Here is a 22996-nt window from a genome sequence, read left to right on the forward strand (position 1 = left end):
CTCCTTGGCAACGACGGCGGGGTTCGCCCGACTTGCCTCGTCCCCTGTAGGATTCCTGTGACGATGAACGGGCCGCTTGACGATAGGTGGAAAATCCATCGCTGGAACCTTTGGAGGCACCCCGTTTGCCTCCGCCGCTCCGAAAGGGCGGCCGTCGTTGCTGGAGAACACCAAGAGCCCGGGCCGTCTCTGTGTCCGCCTTGATGGCCTGTAGGGAATCGTCCATTGTTTTCCCCAAACAGGTTGCTCCCGTCGAACGGCATGTCCAAGACTCTGGTCTGCACGTCCTGACGGAAGTCAGTAGCCTTGAGCCATCCACGCCGCCTAAGGCACACGCCGTTGCCCAACTGGCAAAATCCAGTGTCCGCGATGTCCGTCGCTATCGTAATGGCGTGGTCCGACGCCACTTCTTCCTGCAAGATCTCTAGGGCCTATGCCCTCTTGTCCTCTGGTAGGAAGTCCAGCAGGGGGGCCAGTTTGTACCACAACTCCCTGTCGTAGCGGGCTACGATAGCCAAGGCGTTGGCAGCCTTAATCGTCGTCGCTGCCGATGAGATGAGACTGCGTCCCATCGTGTCCAATTTCTTTCCCTCGCCGTCCGGCAGGGAGGTTGACGTAGAGGCCGCGCCCACCTCGCTTTCTTCCTGGCCGCCGCGGAGACGACCGAGTCCGGGGTCGGCTGTGCCCGAAGGCACAAGGGGGCCGCGTCTGGGACCCGGTACTTCTTCTCGTACCGATCCCTTCTAGCCGGCGTTGTGGATGGGTTCTTGAGGAGGGCGAGACCCTCATCCCAGATATCGCCCAGTAGAGGTACAGCGAGGACCGTCTTCCTCTTGGTCTCGTGCCGTTGATAAAGGAAACCTTCCTTCTTCTCTTCCGGGCAGAGCTGGAAAAGCTTGGATGCCCTGGCGAACATGGCGTGAAACGATCCAATCTCTTCGGGCGGGGAAGCCCGGGTGGGAGGTGACGACGGGAGATCCTCGTCGTAAACCTCGTCATCAGTACCCGTCGCGGCCGTGTCAGTCCCCGCATCATCCCCATGTGTCGTGGATGGGGAGGAGGGCTGAGCAGGTCGCGAAGGTTGAAAAGGAGGTGGAGGATGAATCCTTCTCTTAAGAGGAGGGCTCCCAGAAGGGCCTGGCTCAGGGTCCCCCGTCGGAAGCGGTTCCTCCATTGGTGGTAACGGGAGTCTCGTCCTTATCTCCGAGCATAAGGACTATATAGCCAACAAAATGGCCGCCGAGTTGTCTTGCGGCACTGGTTGAGGGGGTTCCGACGGGCGATCAGGCGCCCCGTCGGCACCCTCGACGTGCTCGTCTGCCACGTCGGGGTCCCTCCCGACAGGATGGTCTTCCTCCACGCCAGCGCCGTGGCCTAAGACTTCGATCAGCTCCTCCTCAGAGGTTGAAGCCGAATCCACGGCGACCTCCTGCCCCCCCCCTTCTCTTCTCTGTCGGAGGTTTCACGGGGGTCCTGTCTATGGGCATGAAAGAGGACTCCCTCCGAGGTGGCAGGGAGATTCTGGGCCCCGAGGTCGCCACCACTGGTGTAGCCTCCACAGGCTGAACCAGGGCCGCCGCGACTGTCTCGATAGAGGCCTTGGCCTGATGGATCAAGGCTTTCACCACCTTAGGTGCGCTCACCGCCTTCTCCTTGGGGGGAGGGTCACCACGTCGCTCCCCCTCCGATTGGGCCTTCGAGCACGACCGGGGTCTCTCCAGGAGCTTCGCCGGGTGCTCAGCCTTCCTCTTACCCGAGCCAGAGCGTTGGCTCGTGGTTGATGGCGCCGGGGAGGATGCGCCCTGCCTGGCGCCCGTAGAGCCCACCGTTCGGCGCTCCCGGTGCCAGCGGACTCGCGGTGCTTGGCCTTCTGTTGGACCCCCGTCGCCGGGGCGCCCTCAAAGGTCTTAGAAGACCGCTCGGACTTCTTCTTCTCGCCTGACGGGCTCTTTTCTTCCAGCCAGTCGGCGAGACGCTGATGGCGGTCCTTCATGGTCCGCTCCGACATATTGCCGCAAAACGCACAGTCCTTCTCCACGTGCGTCTTGTCTTCATGCAGGCAGTAAAGGCAAAGGGAGTGTTCGTCCTCCTTAAAGACATTCAGACCCTGAACAGCTTTCCGGGCGTCGAGCTTCCCTTCTCCTGGGCCATGCTCGAGAAGGGCCTGAGAAACTTCTGGAGTCCTCCAAAAGCGTGGCTCGACGAAATCTTCACCCTTGAGGGGCGTAGAAGAATCTGACACGGGTCCCCGTTGATCGGAAAAAGAAACGGTGGAGCTTGAGGCTCTTTTGACGGAAGAGAAAATTTTCCTAAGAAAAAGCGCGAAAAAAGCACTAACGCTCGAGAATCCCAACACTTGAACGTGCGGTAAAAATCTGAAGATGGCTGCCAGAGGCGGTGCTTAGGGAGAGGGCAGTCATTGGCTGTGGTCAGTATGACGCAGAGATCAGTGATTGGTTACTACTACGAAAGACAGATCAGAAACAAAACTGATACTGATTTTTCTTTACCGAGGATTCCCAGCCTGACGACGGGGAATATTCATGAGCATGTGAATCCATGCCAGACCCCATGCTGGAGAAAAGTAGATTTCATGTGCAAAAACAAAGGGGAGGGTTTTCCTGCCTCAAACCACATCGTCATGAGGACACCGTTTTCTTCTCCAATCAAAGGAGAGGCAAGACCCTAGGGGGTGCGCCTAGGACAACTCAGCATACCCATCCCATTAGTAAAGACAGAGACAGCTGAGGGCTCACAAGGACACATTCACCCACCAACCGATTGCTGGCGGAGCACTTTGCAGGAGAAATCCACATTCCAGAAACTTTGAAAGCAGAAAGGCCCATTTCCAAAGCTGAACCATTTTCAGCTTGGCCTTTAAAAAAAATCCAGAAAACAGATTTTACCCCAGACTTCCAAGGGGAACCAAAGAACAGCCTGGCTGTGCTGTAGCTGCTTCCCTGATAAGAATTATTGCCAGAATCTAAAGATCCAACCCAGTAGAACCGTGCTGTGACCAGATAGCGGTGAACCAGAGCCATTGCAGATCCAGTCCAGTCGTGCGCGCGGTGACCAGAGGGTCTTGCTGATCGCTGACCAGTCAGGTGTGCCCAGCAGTCTGTCCGAGAAAGTATCCCCGACGGGTCCATTCAAAACATTGGTAGTATCTATAGTACAGGATTGTCACTAGCCTATGTACCATCTATAGTTATCCCTATCCAAATCAAACCCATCTTATATCCAGAACTGTATTCCTAGAAATCCTTTTTGTCTTGCCTGAACACTCTCTCTTATCATATAGTCCTTCTGTAATAATAGTTAAAATCATCTTTGCGCTGATATATATTACATCTGACACAGACAAGTGTCTCTGCGGGCAAAAACCATCCAGTGACGTCCTGGCATGGTGGCTGTGCTGTCGTGTAGTTTTTATCTTCATAGTATATCCCTAGTGTAAAGAAACCTTGTTTGTAATTTTAAAAGGGCATTCTTGTTTTGCAATTTTGCCTCTTTCTGAAAAAACCTCCATAACTTTGTCACCGTTTATGCTAGAAACGAAATTTAAGTGTACTTGAAGCGAACATCGTAAGCTTTCCAATGAACCCATCTCAACTCCTTAAAGTTTTTCCGCAATCGCGCTTACCGCGCGCGGAAAGTTTGCTGCAAATTTTTCGTTTGCCTCAAATCTATAACGTATGAAATAGCTTTCCATTGCACCCGACCTCAAAATTAAGTTTTCTACTTGCTTATCACTCTTAAATCATTGTTAATGATTGTCTGATTTCATACAAAACGGCTCCCATTAGTATTTCAACCATTCAGTGAATTAAAACCATTTTCAGTGTTTTTACCATTCCATTCAAGCCAACTTTAAAACTATTTTTGACAAGTTTGCAATCATTCCTGTTTCTCTTTGTTTGCTGGGGGAAATTGGGACTGATACTTTTGCTTAAATTCTGCATTCCTGAAACATGTTCGCTTTCTCTTTATATTGCATATTGGGGGATTGAGGGGTGTGCCGGGGAAAATATTAACCACATTGCCATTTGATTGAACCAAACCAAAAGTTATTTTCTGTGCTGCATTATTTTTGCTCATTCCTCCTGATTAAAGAGATTGTGTAGTGTGACATCACCCCATTGGTGATCATTGTATACCCATTAAAATAGTGTGATATATATTGTGCCATCTATAAATATTTTAACTTTGCAAACCAGCCAGATTCCTGGTTCAGTGTGACCGGGGGGATTCAAAGAGAGGGGCGTGATATAAGTGGTACATCGTTCAGAAATAAAATAACGTAGACACAAATTAATTAAGGGTTTCAGCTGTGCATCACACGCTAGGCATTGACTTAGGTGAAGTGCCGGGTTGTAATCACAATGGTTCTTAGAAGTAGTTAACAGAAGAAAGGTTTGTATGTCGGGTCCCAAGCTGACTAGCCCTGCAAGTTGCCAAAGTTGTACGCACTTTCACAATGACAGGTAAATTCTCTCGGTCGGGTTTTCACAGTACCTTATATAGAAGAAAAAGATGCAGCTGGGGATTTGTTCCAGGCAGTTCCTGAGCCTCAGTCGTAGGGACAAGAGGGAGGACGCCGGGGGACACCTGCATTGCATGGGGACTGGTCGCAAAGCTGGAAAATGGACATCTTTGATTCCGGTTGCTTTTCTTCAAGCACACATGCTGGTGTCCTTCCCCCTGGTTAACCCTAACAAGCTCCAAGAAACGGTATCCAGGTGGCTTACGAGTTGATTGGTCCTACCAACTCTAAGGAAGAAGTCGTCCTTGAAGGGCTTCTCTGTCAAGATGACCTGGGCGATTCGGACCTGCAGCAGGGCTCCACTGGCCAAACCAATGGTCCAGTAGTTGCAGCAGATGTCCTCTTCCAGCTCGTCTTCAGTTCTTTCCTTCTAGTGGTCAACTGCCTTCCAAACCAAGAGACTCACCTTTTAAACAGTTTTCTCCCATTCATTCCATCCTAGCTGCCACTCACCCAGCAGGGTGGCTGTCCTTGCCGGACAGTCAGCCAATCACGCCAGAGTGCATTTGGGTCTCCTAGGAGACTAAGCACAGGGAGTTTCGAGCAACTCCCTCACTTGCGGCCCACCCCAGACACTCAGACGCCAGAGGCGGTCTTCAGTCCTGAACGCCGCCAAAGGCATCGAAACAAAGGGACCAAATCTAGTTACGCGCGCAGAGACAAACTCTAGGAAGGACCTTTCCAAAAAGAAATAACTGATAAAGAAGATCGGAACCCCTTTAAGTAAAAGGAGGCTCAGACGCAATCTTGAAAAACTTGGCTGCCGTGATTTAATGCTACCGGTGTTTGCGGTCAGGAAAAATAATGGTAGTTTGTTGTAAAACCACTGCCACCAGCCATTTTGCTCGCAAAGGGCAGCATTTGACTGCTACATGAGTTTAGACACAGGGGATACTAAGTAACCCCCCCAGCATTCTATTGTAAGATAGTGTGTGCTGGGTATAGGAATTTAAAAAGACTAGTAAAGTCAATTTAACTTTACATTCTCTGGGAAACAGTAGTTTATCCCAGAGAAGGTACTTAAAACCTTGGGACAGCCTAAAAAGGCTTCCCTGTGTTAATGCACCGAGGGTGCTGTGTAACACACATGAAAAGATGATGTCTATGGAGTGGTCTAAAACTTCATAATCAAAGATTACAAGAGTAAAACAGACATCAAAATATATGAGAGGGTGGGAAAAAGGCTCACTCTCTCCAGGTAAAAATAAAATCAAGTCCTCAAAATCCAGCACAGTTGCTGGGGGTCTCTAAGGTGAAGGGAATTAGCACATTTATGAGAATTCTCCTTACAAAATGGGTTGCGATTGCTCACCGACCCCCGGCACACTTCGGACCAAACATCAGTAGTTAAGACCACTTCGCTTGCAGGTTCAAGTGCGGCAATTTGGCGGCTCTGCGGCTTTCAGCGACAAAGCTACAGCGTCGATTCCCAAACGGGACAGTGGCAATTCCTCCACTCCTGGTAGATGGATCAGGCCACTTTCACTGTTGCAGGCCTCAGGGGTAAGAGGAGCACAAATGCAGCATAACTGCAAAGTTCATCACCACAACTGGGCGACAGAGTAACCGCATATACTGCGGTTCAGGCGCACTTACTTTACTCCAGACCTGGGAACACCAAGTGTATGAAATTCGGTGCGAGTGCCGTGAACACAGAGCTAGCGACGTACCAAGTTTCGAGTGTCTCCTCGAAACTGTGGCGGTATCAGGGCAAAGCGTCTGCGTAAGCTGTTCAGCCCACTGGTTGGCCCAGGGAAACTTACGAGAAGGCTTACTTGCAGGGTTTGTTGACTGTGCCGAAAATAGTTGGTCCCACTATTTGCAGACCTTCTAAGATGACCAGATGCAGAGGGGTCGCACAGGAAGACAGCGGGATCAGAGTGCCAAACCTTCCCGCGGAGCACCAGCGGTTCCTCGACTCAACTTCTTAGTGTCAGGATACTTGGATCCTATACTTCGTTCAGTGACAACTCCAGAGATCGACATGCTATGGGCGTTTGGGGCCTTTTATCCAGAATCTCCGTCTCGCCAAAACCCAATGGAAGATCTGCTCACAGACAGGCATACCATACATGGACTAGTCATGGACCATGGTGGTCACAGGCATTCACAGCACTCCAGACTCTCTGGCACCCAAGATGGATATTGGAAACAGACGTGCCAGCACACATCCTGGAGACACACACAAGGTATGCAGAAGCCTGTGAAAGCTTGGCGTTTCGTGGGAAAATGCATGCCCAAATAATGACGGACCCGGGTCGGCTCGATCTGGGGAAGGTGATGGGGCAAGATGGCCAAAGGACAGGACAAAGAACCTCGTGGCATGGCCATTTTGGAGTCAGTCCACCCATCTGTGCCAAAACGCAGTAATCACCGTTTACCTGGCAAGAAAGTTAAAAATATGCAAATTATGAAGCTGCCACCAGCCCTGCCCACAAACAGGTTTTCGACCTGCCAGTCCGGTTGTATCCTGGCAGACTGCACCAGAAGTGTACAGATTACCGCCACTCCCTGTCTTCATGCTTCCATATCAGCAACCATTAGGCACCGGGATATCAGGATACAAAGTGGCTTTTTGAGATCAGGCTAAAACAGATTGTATAGTGTATCCCATTACCACTGCGCAGATGAGGATACACAGGACTAAACTATATGCCTGCTCATCCATTGTTAGCCTTATTACAATCCATTATACACTGACTCTCCCGAACATCGAGGCAAGTCGATTATCAGCTAAGCAAGTGTCCTCGTATCACAGAGGGCCTTTGCCCCGGCTACGCGAACACATTTCCTGGCACTGAGCAAAATAACCAACCACGGTCTGTCTCTCATCGTGACTAGACTGATTAGATCACGGGTGTCGTGCCCCTTCAGGGCCCGTTTGGTGCGCCTAAACTATATGCCTGCTCATCTATTTTAGCATTATTACAATTATAGACTTTGACTCACCCGAACATAGAGGCAAGTTTATTACAGCTGTTCATCAGCTAAGCAAGTGTCCCCTTATCATTGAGGGCCGTTGCACCGGCTACGCGGACACACTTCCTGGCACTGAGCAATACAACCAATCACGGTCTCTCTCCCCTTGCGATTAGACTGTGAATGTACCACGGATGACGTGCCCCTTCAGGGCTCCTTTGGTGTGGAAATGATTGTTTCCGCATTCGAGACGTCACCACCAATCCAAACATTGGATATTGTGGATCCCGATTGGGTGGTCCACACACCCCCTTTTAACCCTGCCCAGACTAAGCTCTCGGCACTTTCCGACGGCACTCTGCGGATATGGCACGGCCGCGGTGGAGCCGAGCTGCAGACTTCTGCACAGCCCAGCTGTCCTACGAGGCAGTTCACTATTGCAGAACTACCCCGAAAAGCGGAGCTACGCGTACCCCTACGCAGACACGCATTTTTGCAGGTAATCAGAACGGCGAACACCATACTAGCCAGTTAAGCTTGTCTACTCAAGCACGCTCCTTTCACAGTGGAGCTGGTCCCCAATTACCTTCTCCTTTCTCTACCCCTCTTTCAACAGGCAGCACAATGATGGTTCTGTGATCCGAGGACCGTGGCTGCCACAAGCAATTAGACACCAAACGTGTCCCAATCCATCGGTCTATACCTTGGGAAGACTACCTGGGAGGCCACCTGCACACTGGCTCCATCCAGGTACTCAATTCTTAGTTTACCTTCTTTAGCTCGATAAGCGGGGTACTCACAGCTAGTACTTACACCCCTTCCCATCTCTTGTCTTTTCCCTCTTCTTACTTAGCGACTGACGACCCTGGATGCAGCTTTCTTCAGTCATCCTACCCACGCTGGTTTGTAACAGGCAGTCCTGCTAACTACAAATCTCCGGCCCGGAAGCGTGCAACTCGAAGAGACTTCCTACTAGATATCTGCGGTGAGACACCTACTAATCACGTCCACCCCAGACCATCAGAGGTACAAGCCCACTTATGACCCAATTACCCTGACCCTCCACCAGCCCAGTTCTTAAAAGAAATGTTTTTCTTTTTTGCATTAAGTGCGTTTTTTCCTTACCAATTGGCCCAGAAATGTCCAGAAAGGGGAAACACTCTACTAAGAGGATATTATATTTATAATTTTTCCCCCTTTTGGTTTCTTTGTTACAGGGGCTGTTTTATCGCCCTGAAGAAGGCAGCTATTATGATGAAAAATTAAGCGATCCTTCTTACTCAGTTTCAAGACGGATGGCACTGCCGCCGAAACGTCCAGTTTATGCAAGGGGGAACTACTAGCCCAATGTTATGGGCACTTTCGATTGACTTTCATGTGATTCAAACACCATTTGGTGGTTTGACCACACTTCACCCCCCGGCGACGTTGGCACATGACCATCAGAATTATTTATACTTTTCATTGTAAAATTGATCTAGCTGTATGCTCATTATAACTCTAGGCACTTGAATAATTCATGATGTACTATGTAATTTAACTAAAATGTATGCACCAGATCCTTGGAATCTGGACACAAAACACACCTTAGGTGCAAAACTAAGGTGTATCCACTATATATGTTATTCTTTCAGTTTATGTTGTGAATTTGTTTTCCCTTCAACTGCACTTGTCTTCTGACTAGGATATGGTTTATGTTGTCCCTCAGTCTATGACACCTATATATGTTTTCTTTTACAGTCTAGTAATGTGTTTTACATGCAGGTGTTTATAAGGAAATTTCATTTTTTGTCAAAATACAATTAAGCATATTTTATGAAACAGCCCAATCTGTGTATGGGTGGTTTTTCTCCCTTGACAATTTCATAGGCAACTAATTTTGGGATATATTCCTTAAGTTTAAATAGAAAGGCTCCCCAATGTAATAAAAAGGTCCCCCCCCCCTGAGGAAGAAGTTGGGTTGAGCCTACTAGTAGCAGTACTACCCCTTTGTGTTTTACCAGCCCTGTCCAAGGCACATCTGAACTTCTCCTAAAAAATCCTTCGAGTATCTAGGGCCATTGGAAATGACTAGACCCACGTGCACTGTTACACTGGTTTTATTGTTGCAGAAAAGTTGCAACATTGGAAAGGACTAAGGGAAACCAAGTCTCCCAGTACTGACTGTTTTAAGGGCATGTCAGTTTCCCCATAAAAAGTGAGCGAAAAGCCCAGGAGTGTAACGCTCACCTGATTCCCGCAGAGGCGCCGGTCTTGACTGGGTGAATGCCGTATCTTCTAAGGTGATGTGTAACACACGGTTGGCTCTTTGGGCTGGACCTCTGTGCACTGTATGTCTGACTCGAAGAGTAAGATGTCTGCAGATAGAAAATATGGGATTAATGAACTGGGGTTATTGGGTGCCTCTCTCCTCTTCCCTTTCTCTTCTCCTGTAGAACCCAAAAGGTTAACAACCTCACCTTAGGTAAGTGAACGCCAAGCTCTCCATCTGCCTCGGCGCAGGGTGCCGTAACCAGTTTCTTCACTGGATAAGGGTGCAGGCCTCTTGACCTCAGAGGACTGCTGTCCGTCGTTAACTGCACGAACGGTAAGTTCTGGGTACTTCAAATATCTTAAGTCTTTTGTAATGATATCTCTTGTTTTGCAGGGTTCCGGCGATGGCGGGCTGATGAGAGTTGAGGATCGAACCCGCGTGAGGAATAGAAGCGCCTGGAAGCACGTAAGTAAGCGCTTGTAGCCTGCTTCACGATGCGCACTGTCCCTTTCATCTTGCAGGTACAAGTTCGGAGCTTTAGAGAAGCTGAAGGGTGCTGGAATACCCACTGGATTCGGCGTGGGAAGGAGTAATGGCATGTGAGTAATATAGTTGCCCAATGTCTTTAAACGCACCTTCTTTTGTCTTTCAGATGCGGGATGCAGCGCCGAAGGCCTCCGGAGCGTGCGAAGAGCTGGTAAGCTTTTGTCTTTCAGATGCCGGAATGCAGTGCGAAGACCTCCGGAGCATGCGAAGAGTAGGTAAGCCTTTGTCTTTCAGATGCCAGAATGCAGCGCGAGGCGTTGGTGACAGCCGATGGACCAGGTAAGAGATGCGCTGCCACTGAAGACCGTAGTGCTAACCTGTTCTTTCTTTGTCTTTACAGGTGCTGCTGAAGACTGGATTCCAGGATGGTAAGCCTTTGTTCCCTTAGGCCCAGGATCAGAAGCAGAAGACACGATGAGCGTTCTGCTGCAGAGAATGCAGAATAACGCAAAGCAAGATTCATCCATCGGGTGTGGTTTAAATAGCCTCCTGTAGTGCTTAGGTGTCTCCTTCCACAGCCACGCCTAAGAAAAGAGTTCCTGCTTTCCAGAAGAGTTCCAGTGTTCTGAACCTAGGGAGTGGCTCCTGCCCCACCCAACAGGAAAAGTAGTCCCAAACAGAAGAGGATCAGGGGTTCAACTGGCAGTTAAGTAAGCAGCATGGTCTGCTGCAGGTAAGTCCACCCAAGCATTATGAGCCCGGCGCTTCCAGCGCTGGGACTGGGCATCTTTATGAGCCTGGTGCCACTGGCGCCAGGACAGGGTCCAAAAGGTCCCAATTGGGACTGGCTGGCACTCGGAACCGGGGTTATGGGTCTGCTTCCAAGGGAGTCGGGCAAGTCCTGATCTTTTGGAAGCAGAGATCATGACAAGGAGTGCAGCTAAGTCTGGGCTCCATCAGCAAAAAGTTGGGGATACACAACTGGAGGGAAAATTGCACATAAAATGGAAATCTTTACTGTTTCTTTGCAAGGGACAAAATGGCAAAAAGGGATGGCACAATGCACAAGTCTTGTATTATGATTAACATACATTTTGACTATATAATACTCAAAGGCTTGTCGAAATATGGAAGTTGCACGGCTGTGGAATGGGAAAATTATGAAGAGTTCACTGCCACCAGCTTGTTCAGTATACATAACAGAAGTAACCGGAATGTTAAAGGAAAAAATGGTAAGTGTCGCTAAAGTTATCCATTGAAAGTGTTTTGTGCTACAATAAAATTAAAGTTAAAAAATGAAAACGGACACATTCACTGCAACAGCAGCCACAAAGACTGGCCAGTGCACCCCAAACAAAATGAGAAGCATGCAAGTTCGTCACAAGGGCCTCACTCGGCACAAAATATTCAGAATTCATACAGACGACATATATGCTAGGGATTTCATTTGAGTCATGGAGGAACAGTGCAAGTGGAAGAAAAACGTAACATTGGCCATTTTTTAAATTATTTTAATCCTACACAAATTTAAACCATCTATGAGTTAACACTACATTATCCAACCAAGCATTATGAATAGAACAATGCAGAGCACATCTGATGAAGTACTGTAACCTTGCACTTCAATACCTCGGTGGGCACATTGCAGTTCCATAGCTTCAAGAATCACCAGGGGGAGTCAAAGCAGTCCTTCTGTTAATCATCCAATGCCAGTGGGAACTGCTGCATGCTGGTCCTGAACCAGACACCTGATGAAACGACCACAGCACCCGTACTGTCACCCTTGGGCCTCCTGCAACCAGAGAAAATGTGCATTTGTCCCCAACAGGTACTACTTTACCCAAGGTGGTGTTTCTATAATTCAGGGGCTTCGATACCACTTTTGAAATCCCACCAATTTCCCATTAGATTTCAATGGGCATGAAGTACTACAGACTGCTGTTGTGGTTCTAATCTAAGGTTCCTTCAGGATGACCCATGAATAATTGGGAATTGGAAGTGGTTACATCCATTTGAGGGTTTGAGGGAAACCTTTAACAACCTTGTTTTTCAATACATAAAGAACTTATTTGCTAAATCGTTTGGGGGGGGTAGTTGGTGACTGTCTTCAACTCTTTTCCAGGTACTTCTTTGAACTGATCCCACTGGAACTCTAGTTCCAGAACTGTTTAGGGACAGAAGGGCTTTGGCTTTTTAGGTGTTGCCTTACAATAATAAGGGATTTGCTGTTGACTGTTTAATGGTTTGCTTGCCCTTAAACTTAAGTTTGAATGACACTATTATCTAGTGATAAGTATTGGCAACTTAAAATTGTGTTCTTTTTATAGATGCATCTGTTACTTTCCAAGCGTGATGCAAGCTGTACCAGCCACCAAACCCCTCATCTTCAAGCTCTTAACCTTACTGATTGGCCTAAGCTAGCCGAGCTGGTAGGACCAAATTGTAAAAGCCTCTTACAGGTCCATTAGGTTGGAATCCCAGACCCCCAAAATCAGTGTAGATTCTGAAAAGACTTGCACCCACAGAATTACATTTCCGGAGCTTGTGAAACCATTTAGTTTATACATTGTCTGCCATATAATGACCGATTTGTAAAATTAAGTTCACTTCAAAATAAATGAGCTTTTACAGGTGTTCCTGAAACTAACTTAATCCTGTGTGAACCTACAATGCTGCAAGTTAAAACCCTGTAGAATGTTTTTTCCACCATCAGTTCAGTCACAGATGGACATGCAGAGGAAACTCAGCACTGGAAACTGTCCTCAATACTGACAACACAACCATTGAAAATCTGTAGGGATAGGACATCCAACAAGCAAAATTAAACCTAGGATTTCTATTTTTAGTTTCGAACCCCTGATGCTAACTGCTCAGATGGGTAAGATTACATTTAAACTAGGAACAACTTACAGCAGACGTTCTCGCAGCTCGACAACTACTGGGTTTGCAACACGACCAAGCCGAGGACACTGGAAAGCTTGCCAAACCCTAAAAACATGAAGAGCAGCAAATGGCAGTGTTGGGTTGCTTACACTATGGAAGTGGCCAGGGAAGATAATTCAGACATGAAGGCTGAAGACATTATCAGGTTAAAAGCAGCGTTGGAGATGGGGGAGTTGACCTAGAGAAATGCGTCAGAAAACAAATTCAAGGGGACCTCCTCGGGAAAGTAATGATTCCTGTGGTTCGTTGCCATCCAAGGGATTCGCCTCTCAAAATAAAGGAAACCAAACACTCAAGCGAAAGGTTGTAGCAGAGGCACTGCTACACCAAAACACATATTGAAACAGCCAACCCAGAGCGTGAACTAAATGTTGGTGAAATTTGGCGCGAGGCACTCGGCAGGATGGATCTATTATCAGGCAAAACTACTTCTGTATTGGAAAGGACAGTTGAGCTTCATGATTTTGCAGGAATCACTCTAAACTGGTACAAGACCAGGTGGCTTAAAAAGGGTCAACAGTAAGGGGCAAAGAACTAGAAACAGACTTAAGGAAATGGGCAAATATTTACAGCCAAATAAAGTATTTGGTAAACCCCTCAAAGTTTTATGAAATCCTATACAGACAAGTCATTTTATAACTGTTGGAATTTGTTTGGTCCGATTTCAACAAACAAGTTTACATTTTTATGTTGACTGGTATTGGTCTCCATTGTATGTTGTGGACCTTAACCCCCAGAACACTTCAAGCATGGGGAGGAGCTTTGGTGACACTACACAGACTGGCAGTTCCAGATCCCCATGTGGTAAAACTAGCTCCAGGCAGGCATCTCTTTACAGTGGATTGCAGCAGGCAACCAAGTTCAAGTTCCAAGATGGTTGGATTGTACGCTGAGCAGCAATGTGGCTTCCGAGGAAGGGCCAGGCCCTGGGCAGCGATAGTGATGCTTCTAATTTTTACAGCGTAGGACAGCTGTGCAGGACTTGATGGGTTAAGTCCACCAGTCAAAGGGAGGAAAGCACCTGGTGAGAGCACCTTGTCACAATAAAAAGATCGAGGTTCCCCAGTGGATGGCTTTGGCAATGCTGACCGGCCACTGTAATGCTCCGTGCTCCACATAATGCTATGTGATCTACATTCTTTTGATTCAAGAAAGCAACAGACCCTCTACTTACATCTAAAATCAGGGTTGGTAAGGATTTGAAACCATTAAATTGGCAGAGGCTGTCTAAATAGGGACAGCCAGCTAACCACATCTGGCCAGCAACAAGACAAACACTGGATGGAGTATGAGATGGGACTAACAGTCCCATGCCTCAGTTCCTGTAAATTGCGAACACACAAAACTGCCCAGTAATGTTTGGCTGGAGACCACGAAAGTGCTTGATCAAATATGGCTATTACCATCTAAAAAGGCAGGATGCCTACCAGATGGCCAGAGGAGAAGCCATTTTAAATATATGGTAGTCAAAGGTATTATCGAATTAAGATTTGTTCACAGTAGTATAGCCATATAAAAAAACAAATGCAGGTTCACCATCACCAGCCAGTTCTTCTCACATCAAAAAAATAACCTTAAAAGAAAAGTGAGTATACCTGCAGCACGGCTAGTTAGGTGGTCAGTTCTATAAGAAAACAAAAAATGTAAAAGAAATGAGTAGCGCTTACTGGACTGAAAGAAATCGCCCAGGGAACTCTAAACGAAATTGGTAAAGCAGGCTAGTGTGGCTAAAAACAACTCCAGAAAACAGCAATCCAAAACACAACAGGGGTCACGTCATGATCAGAGGCAAAGTTGGATGAAGAGCTTCCCCAAACACTGCTAGTAGCATTTTATAATGTGCTCCTGTGGGCTGAGCTCTTCAAGTGCTAATGCATATTAAGATAAAAAGGCGGATTAACGTAGGTTGTAGCACCGAGAAAATTGAATGAAATTAGTATTAGAGACTGGAAAAATTGTAATTTAAGCCGAATGAAAAACACTGAAAAACTTACCCAAACGATTTAGTAAGCTTTTTTGTTCCGACTGGTTTATCACTGTGCTGAAGTTCATAAAATACCCGCTGTAATGCTAAAGGTACACTTTTTGATGAGTCATCTCCTTCTGTAGGCATCATATACACAGCCTGCAATGAGATACAGAAGTGTTTAAAGTAGCATTGGCAATGTTATTTAATTACACTTATGATATTGCAGATCATTTATTTTACTACTGCCAGGATTTATTAAGTGACGCCATGAAAAATGTACTGATATCAAGACTGGCGTCTGAAACCACAAGGCAGCAACATATTTTCTACTTGGCACTAAGTGGTATTCTTAATTAACTTGCATCCAAGAAGCCCTCATCAACTTTGGCTTTCCACATGCAATCACATTATTTATCCAAAGTTGGCCTCTTAAAGAATAGGTAGACTAGAGGCTCCTAAATAAATGTATTGCGAGGTCTGCAACCTACGCCTCCAGTAATTTTGGACTAAGACGTATGATCAATCAGACCTTACTCCCTAGGACTGATGGGAGATTTAGCCCAACACCTGGACTGCTGAAGGTTGCAGACCTTCGGTTAAAACCAATTATATAATCATGCATCCCATGACACTGCAGCCCCCAGCCTGTCTGCAAACAGTAAATTAAGAGTGATATAATCTCCACCCCTCCTAGCTTTCATGTTTAAAAAAGGCCTGAGTTATGAGTTTCACTGGAATCATTTCCCCTTTCCCCCATACTGAATGGGCGATTACAACGGAATGGAGCCCCAGGGTGGAGGTGACCCTCCTTAAGAAAACAAAGTTCCTTAATACCGCCTGCCCGATTGCTACATCTGACCTGGAGCCTGCATCCAAACACTAGTGCTTGCAGCAAGGCCGAAGGTGTGGCCCAGGTGGCCGCCCTGCTGATGACGTCCCACGGAACGTGCCTCTGGAAAGCGAAAGCCGTTGCCTTGTCTCTGACCAGGTGGGCATGCATATTTGCCAGAAGTGGTCTGTGCTGCCCCTCCTAACCCTCCTTAATGGCCGAAACCATTCACCTTGCTATGGAGGCCTTGGAAGCCTGATCTCCTGGCTTTGACCCCACCGAAGGGGACAATGAGAGCCTCAGATTTGCGAAAGCTCTTGGTTCTGTCCAGATAGAAACTTACACCACGTACAACATCTGAACAGTGCAGTACCCTCCGAGCATCGTCCTTTGGGTCTGCAAAGAAAGTAGGTAGTACCATCTCATTTAGGAGAACCGCAGAGACTACCTTGAGCAATAACATGGGATGCGTTCTGAGGACCACCTTGTCTGTATGAAAGGTAATGTACAGCTCAGAAGCCAACATACCTTGAATTTCGCTGACCCGGAGTGCAGAGGCAAGATCCCACCAAGACGGCTGTCTTAATGGTTACCATCCTGATGTCCGCGAGCGCCATTGGCTTAAAGGGTTTATGCGCCAATGCGCCCACCACTATGTTGAGGTCCCACATGGAGTGTGGTTTCTTGATAGGCATTTAGAGCCTGGTGAGGGCCGCCAGATGTCTATTAACCACCGGTTTGGACGATTGTTAGGCAAGATTGTAAGCAGTTACCCTGTGGGAGACTACACCAGCCTTGTCATCTTGGTAATAGGTAACCCGCCTATTGGTATAGGTCTGTACTACACAAGTTGGCAGAGGGACGGAGCAGCCAGACCCAACTCATGAAGAGTAAATGTGAGCTGTAGAGATGTAACAGATTCACAAATGACAAACAGAAATCATACTGGGGACTACACACAGCATCAAGAAACTTAGTCAAGACTACTCATCCTGTGTCATAGACGGCCACATCATTAAAGTGGATAAGGAGGTAAAAACACTAGGTTTTTACCTCGACTCTAGCCTAACCTTAGCAAAACAAGTGAACGCTATGGCTTCTTCCACAGTCTACACTTGTAAACGAATCAAATCAGCTAAACCTTACCTGTCCTCAAACAGTTGCACCACAAGCACTCACGTTATCCAAACCGGATTATTGCAACACTCTCCATCTAGGTGCTAATAAATACATCACACTGAAAATCCAAATCCTACAAAATAATGCCCTTACAGCGGCACTAGGAATCTCGAAAAGAGAACATATCACAACATTCAGCAGGCAATCTAACTGGCTACCCACAACTGACAAAATTAAACTTAAAACTGCTTCCCTTACATTTAAATGCCTTAATAACCTAGCACCTAGCTACCTCACTGAAAGGTTCAAATGAAGAACTACATTAAGCCCCATGAGAGTAGTCTACATGAACTGCCTAGCTGTCCCCCACATTCAAAATGACTACAACAGGAGGGAACAGCTTCCCTGTCAAAGCTGCACGATTGTGGAACTCCCTCCTGCCCACCTTAAGGCAGGTCCAATCCTACCCACACTTTAGGGTAAACTGCATCAAGTGGCTCAAAGGGAACGAGCTATAGTATTCTATGTTCTGCTATACTCTGCTATGTAATATATTACTTGCAGTATTTCCTTTGTTCTGTACCTCTGTGACTGAGTAACCTGTAACTTGTAAGCATAAAGCATTCTTGACCTCGCACCCTGATACCTTTGGCGCGCGCTACAAATAAACAAACAAAAACAAGTATTCAAGCACTTCTATTCAAGCTTTTCTAATAAAAATGTATTTAACCGTCCGTTTTAAATAAGCCTTTAGAAAGGGCAATATGCAACAATAAAAACACACTTCACAACACTTCCTCAGTTTTAAGATAACCTAGTAGATAACCTTTTGGGATGTACAGACACTTCCTACACTCTGAGGAGACTTCAATTGCTATGACACAGTGGACATTGATATGACATGCATTACTTACCGTAAAAGCATTTCTGATTGCATCTGCTTAGATTCACATGCTGTGCATATAGTCCGACATCAAGTGGTCACTGCAGAGTATTGCATCTTGTCATTCGAGAATCAAAAGGGGACGTCGACTGGGAATGTCTGCAACACTATCCCTAACGTGATGTGTAGTGTACCCAAAATCCCTCACGTGTCGAGGTCCCTTCGATTATATCGTGAGTGAGTACAGAAAAGAGAAAATAGTAAGGGGTCCATGTTCCTTCCATCCGAGCGGGTAGGAAGGGTGGGCGCATGTTAATCTAAGCAGATACAATTATCAGAAATGCTTTTACGGTAAGTAATGCAGGTCTTCTGATTCTTGTCAATCTGCTTAGAATCAGATGCTGTGCATAGAAGAGAGCAGCACCCGGAGTTGGAGGTAGGACGTGAGAAGGAACAGTAGAGAAAAGCTGTCTTAGTACTGCTTGTCTCACTTGAGAATCAGACCTAGAAGCAGTGTCTAGGAAATATTGTTTTGTAAAGGTGTGTACAGAACTCCAGGTTGCTGCTTTACAAAGGGGAACATTTGCAATGAATGCTATGCCACCCCCAGTGCCTAGAGTAGAATGTGCTCTAGGCTTGAAGGGCAGTTCTCTTATCAAGAGAGAACCAGAGTGTGATGCATTTGACAATCCATTTAGAGATGGTAGATTTGGAGACAGCGTCTCCCTCTCTACCGGCTTTCACTGAAAGGAAAAACTGATTTCTCTTTCCTAGTGGTCTAGTTCTTTCCATGTAAAACAGAACTGCCCTACGTACACCCAGTGTGTGCAGGATTCTTTCTCCCATGTTTGAGGGGTTCTGAAAGAAAGCTGGTTGTTCCACGGATTGGTTCACATGGAACTTTGAAATTAATTTAGGCACAAACCTAGGGAGAGTGTGCAGAACTACCTTATCTATATGAACTGTTACAAATGGGTCTAGGACAGAGCACTTGTAGTTCACTGACACTCTTCTAATGGAAGTAATGGCTATTAAAAAAGGCAGTTTTGTAAGTGAGATCTTTAAGACTTGATTTATGCATGGGCTCGAAAGGAGAACCCATAAGTCTTCTTAACACCACATTTTGATCCCATCCGGGAGCTGGGTTAGAAATGGGAAGGTGAATTCTCTTTATTCGCTCCATGAAAGCCTTAACTTGTATCTTCCACCATGACACCTTTTGTTGCGATGTAATGTAGGCTGAAAGAGCAGCTAAGTGAACTTTAAGCGAGTTAAAGACTAGGCCTGAGTCAAGTAAATTAGTTGGGTACAAAACGATACTAGTGGGAGAGCAGTCAATGGGAATGATGCTCTTAGAGTTGCACAAGACTCGAAAATATAGGACTTGGTCCTTTATCAACAGTTACCCATTCATCTCAATGCCATCAATTAGTTCAAAAAGTACAAATTTTAATAGAAATTACAAAATTGTCTAAAATACATGAATAAAGCCTCTAAAAAGATACATATGTATCGTATTAACAAAGACAAACAACATGCACAATCAATTCTAAAAAATCTTAGAGATACTGACGTTACTGATCTCTAATCAAATCCCTGTTGTATAGTTCTTCTAGATCAGAGTTACGATTATGATTCATCGTTATCTTTTCTATTCTAATTCTATTCCATTATTAGAACATCCCTTCACTGGAATATTCAATTCACTCAGCCAGTTTAATTAATTAGACTGACAAAAGAATTCTCAACATGTTTCAGTCCTCTATGTGGGTCTTGGGACTTTCTTCAGGAGTGGTCAATGTGAGGGGTTACAAGTGGGCTTTGGCCAAGTTAGGAATCCTCTGGCCTTGTCTTGGAGATGATAGTAACTGGTCTTCTTAGTGTGCAGGCTTTCTTGATTAGCAGGCGAAAATTTGTCCACATAGGTTGGGTGTTATTTTCTTACAAGGAAGGATCTTCCTACAGAATCATTAGGTTTAGTCCAAAAAGCTCTTTGTAGTTTTCCTTGACGCGGGGTTATGCGGATGTGCTAATAGTTTTCTAGCTTCTGTCTTGCGGCTTCTACATGTGGTTTCTTAGGGTTCTAGTTGCTTGTTCAAGAACGTGTGCACCAATCTTCTGCCAGTATGACCACAGAAAGCCTTGTGGAAACGTAAGATGCAATCGCATAAGAAATTGTGAAGCGGGGCACGCCGGGAGGGTACGATATGGAATAAGTCGTCGGAACATCCCATCGAAAGAACGTTACCAGGTAAGAAAGTAACTTGTTCTTCGAGGGGATTGGTTCCTCTGACGTATTCCATATCTATGACAGACTCCCAAAGCAGTACCAACGTATGGAGGGGGGAAAAGAATTTAGAAATTTAGAATGCCCAATTAAATTGCAGAATAAAGGACCGCCTTGCCAAAGGTCAGATCCTGCCCATGGATAGAATCTAGGGATTAGTGTCTTACCAAAGTATGCACCGAAGCCCATGTGGCTGCTTCACAAATGTTAAGAATGGGAACACCCCTCTGCAGAGCAGTAGAGGCAGCCACACCCCTAGTAGAATTGGCCCGTGAGCCTAGCGGAGGGTCCTTAACCGCCAAGCGGTAACATTAAGAAATTCCCAAGATAATCCATCTAGACAAAGTCTGCTTAGTAACAGCTTGTCCCAAACGCCTTCCAGCGTATCCTATAAAGAGCTGATCGTCCCCTCGACCCGAGACATGCGTGAAAAGTTAAAACTTAAAGCTCTCCTAGGATCCAACCTATGGAGCCTCTCCTCTTCCTTACCAGGATGCGGAGGAGGATATAACGCTGGAAGAACGACCTTCTGGCTTAAATGAAATTCCGACAACTTTCTGAAGAAAGGAAGGACGAACCCCAAGGACATACCTGTCCTTATGAAATACTGCGAAGGGTGGCTTAACAGAAAGTGCCTGCAACTCACTCACTCTGCGAGCGGAAGTAACCACAACTAAAAATACAGTTTTAAGGGTTAACAGTCTTAAGGAACAAGAATGTAAAGCTCAAATGGAGCACCCATTAGGCATTTTAGAACCAGGTTCAAATCAACAGCGCACCTGGAAAGGTGATGGTGGAAAGACATTAGTGAGCCCTTACAGAAACTGAGAAATTATAGGAATCTTAAAAAGAACACTCAGACAAGCACTTAAATATGGACAGCACCGCCAGGTAACCTTTAACGGTACCCACTTGCAGGCCCTTGTGGGATAAGGAAAGCAAAAAAGACAGAACCACAGGAATGTCACATGAAAAAGGATCCACATTCTGAACCCTGCACCAGTCGCAGAACTTTCTCCAACGGCAACGGTACAGGGACTTTGTCGCAGGCCGTCTGGCCGAAAGCAACACCTCCATCACGTCTTAAGGGAGGTCCCAATCCTTATACCTCCAGCTTTGAGAAGCCAAGCGTGAAGGTGGAGTGATCTGAACTCTGGCTGGAGAACCTGACCCCCCCCCCAGTCCCGTGAGAGCAGATCGTCTCAGTAGGGAACACTGCATGGAGGGCAGATGGACAAGTCGGGAAGGTCTGGTTACCACGTTCTCCGGGCCCATGCCGGAGCAATGAGGATCATCTGGGAACCGAACCTCCTTAGCCTCCGCAGCACTTGCGGAATGACGGGGACAGGAGGAAACGCGTACAGCAGTGGGAAGTACCACTTCACCACGAACGCGTCCCCCAAGGCTGCTCTTGGAGGAAATTCCCGCGAGCAGAACCTTTCGCACTTCCGGTTGACACTGGTGGCGAAGAGATCCACTTGTGGGGTCCCCCATGTTAGGGAGAATTCTCATTCTATGGGTAATTTCCCTTAACTAGAGTCCCCAGCAGCTTTGCTGGATTTGAAGGGTTGTTTTTTTCTCCTGCTAAGAGTGAGACTCTTTTTCCCACTCTTAGGCATTTTTGCTATGTGTGTTCTAAGCTATTTTTGTGTTTAATGTCTATCGGGTTTTTCTCACCTCAATAGGAACCATCTTTATTTACATGCGTTACACAGCACCCTCCGTGCACAGGGTGTCGGAGCGACGCCCAAACAGACTCCATACCCTGGGACTGGCTACTGTCTCCCAGGGCATATAAAGTCCCCATTGACTTTATTAGTCAATTTTTATTAACTAAACCAGGACAACCCATCTTACTATGTAGGTACTGGAAAGGGTTAGTTTTCCCTTATGTTCATTTTCGAAAGGGTACCGTACCGTCCCTCTCAAAAGTTTCTGGCTGGTGGCCCGTAAATATTCGATGGCGAATCTTTTCCTATGGGATTTTCCCATTGTTCGAGGCAATGACATTTTCTAACAGCCTCTAACATACGGCTGGTGCATTTTAATATTAACTTTACTCTGGTAGGTTTTATTTGCCAGAAATTTAATATAACCTCTTTCTCGTGTCTTCCTCTAAACTGCTAACCCAGGTCGGGGATCCTTTGTTAGTCCTTTTCGTGGGCTTCTGCCAAGAAGCCCTCCTTTTGGTGCCACTGAGCCTGGGGTGGGTCCATTGTGTTGGAGGGGGGAACAGGACCCCTGGACAGGGTTGCCTCAGTAACCCATGTCACACTCTATCCTGATAGGTTGGAGGGTCTCCCGCCAAGGTGACCGCTCCACTGTGTGAGTGACAGCTAGGCTGTATGAATGTGGATCTTTTTGTATAAAAGCAGGGTCCTGAGGACTGGAAGAGCAAGACGTTGCCACTGGAACTAAGAAGCCGAAGAGGAGAGCAGCCAAAGACATCTGCAACAACTGAACCACCAGTGAAGCCCTGCTGCAGCATCTCACCACTTTTCTCCGCACGACGAGTGAAGATCTTCATCTGAAAGAGCCTTCTTCCCTTGAGCTGGTAGGGCCAACCAGTTTGCCAATTGCCTTCCCGGACCTGCCTTGGTCGAATCGCCAGTGCCCTGTACTCGGAGGCCGGATAGCCATGCACCAGTCCACCCGGACTGCGATTTAAAGGCGCGTACCTTTTTTCCGTCAGGCAGCACCGCGGCTGGTTTCATCCCTGGGTAGTGCAGTAACTCGAACCTTCCTCCACGACGAAAGCCTCTCC

General features: G+C 46.8%; 1 protein-coding gene across 4 annotated transcripts in view; it reads right to left on the minus strand.

Annotated features, from left to right (window-relative positions):
• The window catches only part of USP7 (ubiquitin specific peptidase 7), a 2259762-nt gene that overhangs the window by 1626464 nt on the left and 610302 nt on the right, over positions 1–22996 (minus strand). For all 4 annotated transcript variants that reach the window (XM_069647850.1, XM_069647849.1, XM_069647847.1 and 1 more), the window contains exon 7: positions 15140–15270. In XM_069647850.1, the coding sequence (XP_069503951.1) occupies positions 15140–15270 (131 nt within the window). The remainder of the gene's footprint in view (positions 1–15139; positions 15271–22996) is intronic.

The sequence above is a fragment of the Ambystoma mexicanum genome, chromosome 2q (genome assembly GCF_040938575.1).
Source record: "Ambystoma mexicanum isolate Mex_15411 chromosome 2q, UKY_AmexF1_1, whole genome shotgun sequence".
In the NCBI taxonomy this organism is placed as follows: domain Eukaryota; kingdom Metazoa; phylum Chordata; class Amphibia; order Caudata; family Ambystomatidae; genus Ambystoma; species Ambystoma mexicanum.